The sequence below is a fragment of the Nicotiana tabacum genome, chromosome 19 (assembly GCF_000715075.1).
Source record: "Nicotiana tabacum cultivar K326 chromosome 19, ASM71507v2, whole genome shotgun sequence".
In the NCBI taxonomy this organism is placed as follows: domain Eukaryota; kingdom Viridiplantae; phylum Streptophyta; class Magnoliopsida; order Solanales; family Solanaceae; genus Nicotiana; species Nicotiana tabacum.
This window is the reverse complement of record NC_134098.1, coordinates 124,305,584-124,319,000: the sequence shown is the minus strand read 5'-3', so window position 1 is coordinate 124,319,000 and position 13,417 is coordinate 124,305,584. Positions and strand designations below refer to the sequence as shown.

At 34.9% G+C, this 13,417-nt stretch overlaps 1 protein-coding gene across 1 annotated transcript; it reads left to right on the top strand.

The window, feature by feature from the left end:
- The first annotated feature begins 443 nt into the window (after positions 1-443).
- LOC107783795 (dihydrolipoyl dehydrogenase 2, chloroplastic) lies at positions 444-10,049 on the top strand. Its single transcript, XM_016604816.2, has 15 exons — positions 444-1,107; positions 1,730-1,876; positions 2,969-3,103; positions 3,206-3,308; positions 3,972-4,096; positions 4,198-4,323; positions 4,397-4,477; positions 6,267-6,329; positions 6,404-6,478; positions 6,556-6,634; positions 6,722-6,822; positions 8,436-8,549; positions 8,668-8,781; positions 9,090-9,161; positions 9,666-10,049. Exons 1-15 carry the CDS (start codon positions 778-780, stop codon positions 9,711-9,713), a joined length of 1,713 nt encoding a protein of 570 aa, XP_016460302.1. The 5' UTR covers positions 444-777; the 3' UTR covers positions 9,714-10,049.
- Positions 10,050-13,417: the final 3,368 nt, after the last annotated feature.

Below are 13,417 nucleotides of genomic sequence, written 5' to 3'. Positions count from 1 at the left end.
AAGAATGGTGATATCAATGTTCAACAAGTTCGTTCAAGTGATAATTTGGCTGATCTGTTCACTAAGGCATCTCCAACCTCAACATTTGAAAAATTGATATACAAGATTGGAATGCGTCGTCTTCGAAACATTAAGTGATGTTTTCTTCAGGGGGAGTAACTACGCGCTGCACTCTTTTTTCTTAACCAAGGTTTTGTCCCACTAGGTTTTCCTGGTAAGGTTTTTAACAAGACAACAAGTAATGCGTATTACATATAACTATGTATTTTTTTCTAGTAAAATCTTAGTAAACTATATTTATTTTACATGAACATTTAAGGAGGAGTGTTGTGAATAATTTAAGACACTGGATGCCCATGTTGCTATGGAGACCTATTTTCCTTACTTTTTGATGGATCACTTTTTTAGGCTTATAAATAGCCTTGCACTCTGATAGAAAAATTACACAAAAGAGTTCTCTCGTGCCTTGTATAATTTCTTTTCTTGTTACTTTACTTTGTTACGTTACTTTTATTTTATAACAAGTAGGTAATTAAAGAGAGGAAAACATAGCGCCAAGTGCAAACCAAATAAATATTAGTAGTTGTTTGTTCATCCAACCAACAAAAACACACACACACAGTGTACGAGAAGAACACATACTACAAGGGAACTTTCACATAGTTAACTCCGCCACCTCCAACGGAGCTCTCAAAGCTTCAACACACTCCCATATATCTCCTCCTCCTTCACAACCTTCTCCTACTCCCCACATTTCCTCTCCAACCCTAAATCACAATGCAGTCTTCAATTTCTCTTTCGCTCTCTTCTCCTTCGACGATCCGCAGATCGGACTGCTCCGCCGCCGTTTCCAATGCCAATGTCAATTCGCTGACTCCGCGATCACTTCGATTCTGCGGCCTCAGAAGGGAGGCTTTTGATTTCAAGTCGTTGAATTCGTCTCTTTCGACGCATTTCCAGTCATCTACAACCAGGCGTTTTTGTTCCAACAGAATCGCGGCTTCTTTAGGTGGAAATGGAGCTCCTTCTAAGGCATTTGATTATGATCTGGTTATTATTGGAGCTGGTGTTGGTGGTCATGGTGCTGCTCTTCATGCCGTCGAGAAGGTAAACTACCTTTTTTGTTGTTGAGTTCTGTTAGTACTAGCTAATTGATGATTTGTTGTTCCACCAGTGTTATGCTTTGTTATGTTGCTGAATACTTGAAAGAGTTTTCACTCGCCGTTTCTGAATATTATCAGTGGAATTTGAAGCTGTCTTGCTCTGTTTTCAGTTGAAATTACTTGTTGAGCTAGCTTTATCTGCTTTCTTTATTACTCTATATGTTTAGAACTAATATGTTTGACTCATCAATAGAAGGAAACTGGAATAGGTGCTTAATTTGGCTATATTATTGAGCGTAATTCTTGAATGAAGAATCATTTGTAATCATGAAAGCAGTTAAGAACAGGGGACACAGAAATGGAAAATGGAGACAGAGTGCTAGGCGATAAACTTATCGACCCATAAGAAACTAAACAAAAGAAGAGAAAAGAAATAAACAATATAACTTGGTGATGATTATTGTGGAGAGGAACTCCTATAAAACATCAATTTCACTTCTATAATTCGATGCAACTTCATTGTGAGATCGTTGAAGCCTGGATGGAATGAGAAATTGGGTTGAACAAGAAGGCTCCATTTCTTTTTCCAGTGAATAATGTGCATAATTACTTAAATCTCTTTGCAGGGCTTGAAAACTGCTATCATCGAAGGGGATGTAGTTGGAGGAACATGTGTAAATAGGGGTTGTGTTCCTTCCAAGGCCCTTCTAGCTGTGAGTGGTCGCATGCGGGAGCTTCAGAATGAACAACATATGAAGTCTTTTGGTCTCCAGGTAATTCTCATTCTTTCTCCTAGAAGCCTAATATGTTTAGGTTCTGACATGGGGCCCTGATATGGCATATGTCGGTTTGTTTGATCGTTTGGGTATTTTGTTGCATAATCACAAAACTTAGACTTCATGAGGACGAGGTAATGCATCATGGAATATTTTAGGAGCAAACCTTAGAAGCACAGTGCTAACTTCTGAACTTCATATTGGTACAGGGTACGTATCCTTATTATGGAGATGATGCCCAGTAATTGGGTGCATTGTGGTCAAAGTGGATATTATTCGGCCAAAATGCAATTTTAAACAAAAATTGGGATTTTTAGATTAAGTTAGAGATGCACCTCTGTTTTTAATGTGTTTGATGTTCGCACCAAATAGCTAATGATTTTTAATAAACATGCTGGGTGACTTCAATTCATAGCTTATACTGTTTAAATTTGTATAACTGATAGAATGTCTATTCTTACTTTTCGCTTTTGTTACCGACAGTTATTAGTTCATTTTTATAATATCTTTAAACTATAAACATATAATGAAAATTATGAAAAAAAAGACTGCATATATCTTCATACTGAAATTCGTACCTGATCCCCATATCTCAAAAACTTTTTGTACTTGCGTGTCATAATCGTACTGGGTACTATACTTGTATCTAAACTGTTACTAAACAGACAAGTCAAAATGGGGAAGTTTGATTTTTGCGTTTACCCTAATATTGGGAGATACAGACATGATAATGGTTGTTACATACCTCTCTTTTCTGGGGGTGTATATAGGGCTACAATGATTACTGAACTCCCATAGCATAGCAGTCATAAATCATTTAAAATCAGGGATGTAGGAGTAAAAGTAGATGAAACAATTCATGCATAAACTACGACAACTGACACATCTTTCTGGTACCTACTTTTTGTGTTTAGATGAACTTAAGACTATGCATTGTTTGTTAATTAAGTTGCATCTAGAAAGGAAGCTCGAGCCCTCCTAATGGAATTTTTAACTCAGGTCTTTTACACTCGTTTTTAGTTTTTGGCTCTCAGTTCTGACTTGATATATTTACTGTACTTGGGGTGCATCACTTATCTTTCATGTAAGGTTGCTGCCGCTGGATATGACAGACAAGGTGTTGCTGACCATGCAAATAATTTGGCCTCCAAGATACGTAGTAATTTGACCAATTCAATGAAAGCCCTTGGTGTGGATATATTGACAGGTTTTGGAACAATTTTGGTACGTTTATCTGTTGCAGATTACTATTACTATTATCTCCTAACCTTTTATATCTATAACCAATTGGATTTAGATGATGAAGCTTTTGTTGTGCCTTTTTAGGGTCCCCAAAAAGTCAAATATGGAGATACTGTTATAACAGCAAAAGATATAATAATTGCTACTGGTTCTGTCCCCTCTGTGCCCAAAGGCATCGAGGTTGATGGTAAGTGCTTTCCTCTTGATTATTATTGACTGTTCATGATGAAATAAACAACTGAATTGTCGAGTTGCAAGTCTTTTTTTATGTATGATATACTGAAGGATGTGGCCTGCTGCAAAGCTGGTAGCGTGGATGCTTCATGCTAAACGTCATAATACTCTTGAACTCAGAGATTTTTATCTTTCGCAGCATCAACTGATGGGATGGAGATTCTAAGATTTATTGAAAGTGGAATTTCTATAGATCCATTGTTTATTCAATGAGCTTGTGAAGTAGCATATACTCTGCTTGCAGATAAAAACTTGTTAGTAAGACTTGGTTATACATCTGCTATGTTTCTTGAGCATAAATGTTAGAGAGCACCTTTTATGAAAGATTAGGTGCACAAATCCTAAACTCGTTTGGCGAAAGGATTTGTTCACTCGTTGTTGGTTAGCTCTATGATGTGTCTGGCAAGTGGCAATGCTATATTGTCATCTAGACAAGTTATATAACATTATTTGACTGACATTGTACTAAACGTTTTGCATCAAGATTTGGAATTGATTTTCCTACAATTACTTGAGCTCATCTATGTTGAATTGCTGGTAGATATTTAGACATGAGACATTACACACACATACATTGAACTTGTATCATTAAATGATACTGATGCTTTCTTTGCAGGTAAGACAGTGATAACAAGTGATCATGCGCTCAAATTGGAATCAATACCCCAATGGATTGCTATTGTCGGAAGTGGGTACATTGGACTAGAATTCAGTGATGTGTATACGGCACTTGGAAGTGAGGTAAAGGCTCTCTTTCTTCAAGACCGTATCTGTGGCAACAGAACATCAATCTTTTCTTTCGTAATCTTTCTTTCTGTGCTGACCACTGGATAACTGCACAGGTCACCTTTGTTGAGGCTTTAGATCAGCTCATGCCCGGCTTTGATCCTGAGATTGGGAAATTGGCACAGCGAGTCCTCATAAATCCTCGAAAGATCGATTATCATACAGGTGTATTTGCAAGCAAGGTAATATATGCACGCACTAGCCTGAATCTCTACGTGACAACCAGTTATCTTAATTTTGTTGCACCTTCTTCAGATAACTCCAGCAAAGGATGGAAAACCAGTGACTATCGAGCTTATTGATGCAAAGACTAAGGAACTGAAGGATACATTGGAAGTAAGTTGTAGCTTTTTGTTCAGAGGAGTTTAACTTTGTTATTTTTAATTGGCTGAATACATACACAACCCCTTAAACTTGCCTGAATTTTTCACTTGGACACTTATACTAAGGTTTGTTGCTATTGAGCTCTTGATCTCTACCAAAAATGAGCCAACTGAACACAAATTTGGCGACTCTAAACAAATTAGGGTGCGTGAATATCACTCATCACTGACATGGCAGATCAAACTAATAAAAAACTGACACGTACGCGAAGAAATGAAAAAGGTCAAAGTCTGAAATTTTAAACAGAAAAATTGACATTGACTGACGGTAACGGAAAAAAGAAGGCCGACCGGAATCTTTTGACAAAAAGTTGAGTGCTGCCTTACTCCAGAAAAGAAGAATCCTCTCTGATTTGGGTACTTCCTTGCACATCTCTCTCTCTCTCTCAGTTTCTATTTTTTGTTATGAAGAATTGGGAAATGGCATAAGAAAATGGAGAGTAATTGGGGGGAGCTAGTGGCTAGTTTCTGCTGGTTTTGTTAAAAATAGCTTGAAGGGGGAACACTGAAACTGATGTTTTAAATTGCCTTTCTAAACTGCTTTATGTTGTGTTGTAGAAATGGGATGCAGTGGCCATGGTGAAAGAAGAAGATATTTATTCTGGTATAAAAAGTTTGAATTGAAATAATCTGTCCAAAAACCAATGATTAACCAGAATGAGTGCAATTAATTCTAATTGCATTTCTTATTTCTCACTAATAATAACTGTTGATAATACAACACCGTGATGTTTTTATAAAAATAGTGGATCACATCATTAATGAGCAAGAAATAATTTTTCTAAGATCTACTAAAGATCCAGGACCGTAAATCAAAGTGATTCCATTTCTCCAAACTTTCTACTGTATGAATTTGATAAGAAGATACAGGGAGTGGTAGCAGCAGTGACTATGGTGGCTGCCGGAATTAGTAAAAAACGGCTTCAAAAATTTGTCACCCGAAAATCATCTTTGCGGCGAAACCTTCAGAATTTCCAGCAAAACGCACTCTGTTTTAAGTGAGATACACGCTACGTGCCATGTCAGCAAGTTGTGTCTAATTGAACACACTTGAGTTTAGGTTCAAGTGTTCAATAGGAGCAAGGAATAGTTAAAGTGTCTAAATGAAAAAATGGAACAAGTTTAAGGGGCAGCGTATGTATTTGGCCTTTTTAATTCATACTTTTGGATGGAAGCTGTATCCTTTCGGTCTCGGATCGTGGTTACTGGTTAAGATCATAAATCTTAAATCATATCCAACTGTAGACAAAATAAGCAAATTAATAAATTTAAAGTCTTTGAATTGTAAATTACCTTTAATGGGTATTTCTGTGACATCATAGGTCTTATTCATTGTTTAAGTTTTATTGTTGTTGGACTTGCATGTTTATTGAGAAAAAATACTGTTGGATTGACCTGTCATATAGGTACTTCATTGCAAGACTATACACTAGATAAGCACATTGTGATTATTATATGAGTAAATTAAGTGCACAGCTTAAGTCGGTGGTACAGCATAACTTAATTACTGGATAAACTGTATCAGTTTAGCAACATTCTTGCTACACGTCATTGTACGACTATATAGGTAGTTCTTTCTGAATAGTGGTAATGAATATCAAAAGAGGGAGAACAGCTTCGCTTTAGTTGTTGCCTGCAATCAGATTTAATATCTTGTTCTCCACATCTTCTGTACTCTGCAGTATACTCGATTCCTGTCACTAGCATATGATATGTTCCCAAATTATTTTATTCTGCTGCAGGTAGATGCTGCTCTAATTGCAACTGGAAGGGCTCCATTCACGCAGGGACTTGGCCTGGAAAATGTTAGTTGCATCAGTGTTTACTGAAACTAACTTCATAAATGTTATGACATCTCATATTTTTGTTTTATAAACAGATAAATGTTCAAACACAACGTGGATTTGTTCCTGTTGATGAACGCATGTGTGTTATTGATGCCAATGGAGAGTTGGTAGGCATGAATACTTTTCTTCTTTTGGATTTCTCTGGCCAATTTTCTTTCAACTCATTAGGCTTTGTGGTTGCTAGGTTCCTCACTTGTATTGCATTGGTGATGCAAATGGAAAAATGATGCTTGCACATGCTGCAAGTGCACAAGGAATCTCTGGTAACGATCTCGTGTGACATCAGCTGCTATGTTTATCATCGAGCAAGTTTCCTGCAAATGTTTAACATTTGGCCTTTTTTTACATAGTTGTTGAACAAGTTACTGGAAAGGACCATATCCTGAATCATTTAAGTATTCCAGCTGCATGCTTTACCCATCCTGAAATCAGTATGGTCGGATTAACAGAGGTACAATAATTTGTTTGTGTATAGTAGGTGTTTCCTTGTGCACTTTCTTTACTGGTTGTATCCGGACATTATTTGTTCTTTAAATATCGTTCCATTTCATGAGTTATAGCACTAGAAAGCAAATTTATTGTTTAACATTATTTTGTATTATTAGGATGTTCAGCATATATTAAATAAATGGCCAGATACATACGCAACTACTTAAACTTGCCCGACTTTTTCATCTAGACACTTGAACTCGGACTAGTACCTATTGAACACCTAAGTCCCTCCAAAAGTGTACCTATTAGACACATTTTGCTGATATGGCAAAATGAGTCTTTTACACTCTTTTTAGCGCGTCAGTAGCTCAAAACTGGTTACTCCATTCCTTTTTTTTTTTTTTTTTTTTTAATTTCTCTTTCTCTTTTCCATTTTTTTCTTTTCTTCTGGTTTTACTTGGAGTGTTGACCACCTTCCCGGAAATTCCATGACCAGCGGCAAGCTCCATGGCTGGATTGAACCCACTTCTCCTTCTCCTCCTACACACCATCTCATTGTGTCTGCATTCCCTAAAATACCCATATATTCAATTTCTGTAAAGCACAGTATCTAATTGTAATCCATATATCCGCAACGCAGCAACCAAATCAGAAGCCTCCTCAGTTCTTCCCAACCTGCAATAAGCACTTACTAATGTTGTGTAAGAAACAATATTGGGTTCCAATAACCTGAATTCACCGCATTCTCAAGGGTCTTAAACGCAATCTCAGCCTTTCCAACACTCAGGAATCAAGAAATCACACAATTTCACACAAAATTATCAAATGGGTAGTTAATCTTCTCATTGGTCATCAACTCTAACAGTTGGGTAGTCCTCAACTAGTGAACTGCCTCTTCATATTTATCCTCTTTGACAAGGGCTTCTATGAAAATTCTGCATGCCTCGAAGTCTCCATCGAATTGGTCTAATATCATCAAGTGTGTATTGATAATTTTGAATCTTTTGGATTGAGCAAAACAGATATTTTTTTGGGGGGTAGGGGGGTGGGGGGTGGGGGCGTCATAGCAACTGGTGGTGCTAAGAAGCTTTTGAAGAACACATCTTTTTAATTTTTTTCCTCCAATATTTTTTTTTCTTGGGATTAAAAGCCACGTGTCGCTATCTCATTGGTTCTTTTGTCATGTCAGCCACGTGTGAAATGCACACATTTTATTTTTTGACCATCTCAGCAAAATGTGTCTAATAGGTATACTTTCAGAGGAGTTTAAGTGTTCAATAGGTACTAGCTCAAGTTCAGGTGTCTAAATGAAAGAATCGGGCAAGTTTAAGGGGTCGCGTATGTATTTGGCCTATTTAAATAGTTAGGTTAATGAGTCTACTGTATATTGGTTTGATACTGGACGCTGGAAGTCCGAAATTTACACAAGCATCCCTATTTTATGCACCTATATACATTTGATGCGTATTCAAACTCAATGAACCATGTATGCTCGTTAACATCTTTCATGCTGAGTTAATTTTTTTAGTAATCAGTTGCATTTTTATTTTGTATAATATTGGGACTGAAGCGTAGTTGTTTGTTTTCAGTTGCATATTTTTAAAGGTTTTATTGTTTCCTTGCATTTTGCAGCCTCAAGCCAGAGAAAAAGCCGAAAAGGAGGGCTTTGAGATTGGTATAGCCAAGACTAGCTTCAAGGCTAACACAAAAGCCCTTGCTGAAAATGAAGGGGAGGGACTTGCAAAGGTGCTATGATGATCTTTTCTAATTTACTTTCATGGATTTGTATATGATAACATGTTACTTCTTGCAGTTTGTTTTTAGTAGGATTGTGTTTGTTCATTGAAATGTTTGTCCATTGCAGTTGATATATAGACCTGATAATGGGGAGATCCTAGGAGTTCACATTTTTGGAATGCATGCTGCCGACCTCATTCATGAAGCATCCAACGCCATAGCTATGGGAACACGTATACAGGTATGCATTACCTTTCATTTCATTTTCCTCTCGTAAAATGAACAGTTTTGTGGAAAAATTTCAACTGAATTGGGTAGAAGCTTTTGCTATTGGATAAGAAATAATTTTCGTTCTTTACTTTCTCGTGGGGAGGGATGATGGAGTGGACATGTTTTCTTTCGATAATGAAACTCTAAATCTTTTCTAACAACCATTTTGATCTTCAGCGGGATTCCAGCATCATGACTCGTGTTAAAGATGATATATACCAGTCACACTTTTAGAAACATTATCCTGTTTTGCTCTATCATTTTAATTGCATCCTGCAGGACATAAAGTTCGCTGTTCATGCACATCCAACTTTGTCTGAAGTGATTGATGAACTCTTTAAGGCAGCAAAGGTAATCTCTCGGTTTCTGTTATTGAGGGTAAATTTTTAGTTTTCTAGAGGAAAACATAGTTCATTTCCTCATAATACCATTAATTATCCACACACAAAAAAAGGGAGTACAGTCATCTCCTTGTGAAGATGCTCGTGTGGGATATCCTCAGTTCTCCAAAATTCCATTGAAGCTTGGCTTATACTTTAATCCCTAAATTCAGTACTTCTATATTTTCTTGTCCTCTATTTGGAAGTCATAAGCTGACTACCAGGTGCTTGCTGAAGGTCCCTCACACATGTACATGTAAAAATTGCAGGTAGGGAGGAAATCCTCCTTAGGTTGTGAACTGAGATTCTCTCTCATTTTTAACTGGTATAATAGATCATCTATTCTCACAAACTATCATGCACAGACATACTAGATAGTTTATGAGCCCCCTCTCCCAGTTGTCTTTTATGGGTCAGATACAATAGAAAAGGATTTTTCAGCTTTTGCAATAATATGTGTACATTTGGATGGCAGGTTAAAGCTAACACTTCTAGTCCAGTTGCCGAGTCAGTTGCGGCATAAGTTCCATGGAGCCGCTGTGATGGATACATAATTTATAGGATTTTGCAGGAGTTTCTGATTGGCACTTGGTGGCTCGATTTTCACATGTTGTGCAATAGTCTAGAAAGAAGTGCACACATACATCAGTTACCTAAATGAGTGCTTGAGAAATTCAATTTTGTTTTCTAGTCTGTTAGCGTTTAGCTTGTGGTATATATAGGTTGCATTTGGGAATAAGCAACAATATTTGGAAAAGTGATGTATGTCTGGACATTGACAATGTATAACTTACAAGTTACAATTATTCACTTACGCATTGAGCAATGAAATGAAATGTGATATCTGTCTTGACATTGACATTGACCTATAAGTTACTGTAATCTATTATGAGCTGAGCTGGGCAAATATTCTTCTTATACTGATGGCTACCTTTAGAAGTTTCAAGTGAGTCGTACGCACATATCACTATCAACTTCATGTTCTATCGGGTTTCTCCTTCATAGGTACTCTCAAACTTGGTAAGCAGAAATTCTCTCTTATGCCAAGGCAAGTAAGGTCTCACATTGACAATGCAGAGTATCTGTCCTTTCATATTGAAATGAGATCATTATTTATATTGAAAATTTAGTGTTCCTTGTCGAAATGCTACATAAGCCTCTGTGCCAGAGGAAAACAATTACAAAACTTACATTCCGCTCTTAAACCAAATGGTTCGTCCTTGGAAAATCATAATATTGATGGATCAGAAATTAAATATGGTAACTCTTTTTATAACAATAATTTTATTGTTATGAAAATATTATATTGTGGATGTCCATTCATTACTCCGCTATAGATAATCTTCCTGAAGAAGATTATTCATTTAGTACTCTGTTGAAGTTTATCTACAAGCAGCTGATGCAGGCAGGTTGCAAGCAACTCCATGAAATGATTTGCAGTAACTTCTTACTAAACAGGCATGTTACAAGCAGCTCATGCAGACAGCTTACAAGCAGCTGATGCAGGCAGGTTGCAATCAACTCAATAAAATGATTTGCAGCAGCTTCTTATTAAACAGGCAGGTTGTAAGCAGCTCATGCAGACAGCTTACAAGCAGCTAAAGAAAAGCCTTGCAACTGCTTCCTGAAAAGCCTCGCAGCTGCTTCCTTTCTTCTATAAATAGAGGAGTTTTTAGTTCATTATGAACATAACAGATTGAAATTGAATAAAAATATCAATCTCCCTCTATACTTGTCTTCGATTTATTTACTTTACCGTCTTTATTTTATAACATTTATCAAATATTTTAAAACTTTGTAAACAAGCAGTTATAATTTTAGTTGTATTATTCTTTGTTTTAAATTTAAATATATTAAGTTTCTTATATCTCAATATTCTTAAAGTTTAAAATGTTGGTGATTCAATTTACTTCAAAATTTAGATACGTTGATTCTTGCACTTCGGTATCCTACCACTCTTTTTGCACGGAAGAAGTATTTCCTGGGAAATTGCAAGGTAAGAATAGCATCATCATTTATATTATGGTACCAGTATCTATGAACGTGCGTTGCACGTTAATAATGACACGTGATGGTTTAAATATTTAAATTATCTAAAAGGCGAAAAATATTATTACATTAGTATAACACGTGAACTCAAGATGAAAGGACATTATTAGAACTTACACAAATGATCAATTTAGTCATGTTAGTTAGAAAATTACGTATTATAGTTTAAAAGTATTTGATGTGATGGTATCTTACCGAACACTACTTTGTAGATGATATTTTTTTGTGTATGTTCCTTCTAATGCTTTGGTTGCTTTGCCATAACCAGAACTCTTGTTGTCGAAATTGATATTCCTTTTGAAAGTGCAACATATAGTTGTACGTGCAAGAAAATATATTGCGATAAATATAGTCTAATATTTAGGATGTTTATCATTGTACTTTATTTGTTATAATTGCAAAATATAAGCATACCTAAAATTATTTTTCACAAATTTAAAAAGATATTCTTTAGTTTCGGAAGACGAAAGTTGAATTCAGGGATAAAAATATACTTAGAAGTACATTGACCAGTATCAACGTTATTGTCAAAACTTCTATATACCATCTATGTGTTATTGCATAAGCTATTCGGCGGATCTAAGTTTTTCAGTAGCATGACGGGCATATTCTTTTTTCAAAATCAATATATATGCAATGGAAGATCAATTTTAACTTAGTAATATACGTAAGAATTAATAAACTTGACAACAAACCTGTGTGGCAGAAGGATATTTTAGTTGATCAATATATTCATTTCTACTAGCTAAGATGACTTTTTAATTTCTATCATGCAATTTGCACAAATTGCGTTTTAATATAATGACAGAAATATTTCCCTTATTAAATGCACTATTATTACGAAATCATCTTTTATGAGATGTTGTTCTTTGTTTCGATACGAAGCAAGAAGTCACTGAATACTGGATATATTCTTACTTTATATTTCTTATTACTTGATTTTTTTTTTCATTTGAGGCCATAAATATAATTTGGCAAGCTAGTTTTTACAATCTATGCTTTCGTCGATTTTGGAACTATTTGTAGTACTTGACAGAAATCACCTTCCAAATCATTAATTTTTTACCAAACGGTTCATTGATATTCAATATATATCCAGAACTCTGACAATTGTTACGATCTTTTGACACTTAGCCATAAGAGCTTCATCCCATATTATCAATTTTGCTTTCCTTATAAATTTAGCAACATTGCGCTGCTTTGATATATTTATGATGGTTATTTCAGTTGTTTGAAGAGGTATATCAAATCTAAAGTGAGTGGCCTCATAATAAAATTATTGTTGATACACCATTTTTTATTATTGTTAATAGTATCATGCCTCTTGATTTGACATTTGCAAAAAATGCATGACATAAAAATATTATTTCGATTCCGTCGGAGGCATCTACAAAGGATAATCCCACTATACCATAGTCGAGTCTTTATAATGTAGTCTTGAAAGCTTGTTCTTATTCAGGATTTAGCTTTGATTGTGCTTCAACAGACAATTGTATGGCCGTTTGATTCTTAATACTATACTAACTTTTTTTATTTTGTGTTCTAATTTTTTTAATCTGTAACACTCTTTTTATGGAATAAATTTATGTACCCTAAGATTTTTTTAATTTGAAAAATAATTTTACTCATGAATTTAAAAAATAATTGAATTGAATTTTCTTGCTAAATAATTAATTGAAAGATTTTATTGTTTGGTCTTAACATATAAAAATAATTTATTTTATGTTGATAATTCTTACTATTAATAAAATATTTAATCTTAATTATAATTTTATCCACCATGAATTTTATTTTCAAAGATTAAAAAGATCGATATGACATTCAACTTTTAGATGAATCATTAGTGATATTGAGTCTTATCAACTATTTTTCTTTCTCTTTCTCACACATTTATATTCTTAAATATTTTCTTAGTTATTGGTATTACACGAAAAATTAATTAAAAATATATTATTTGAGTAGAAAATAGTTCAAATATAATATAAAAATATATTATGGGGATATATTTTCTCTCTCTCAATTTCAACGCTTTATACAATTCATTTAATATTACTTTTATTTTTTCTTGGTAATGAATATTATGGAGTGGTAATATACTGCCAATATGGAGGATTCTTATGAAATTGATTTTATTAAACCCTCCTATATATTTTTAATAAGAATTTAATATACAAGATT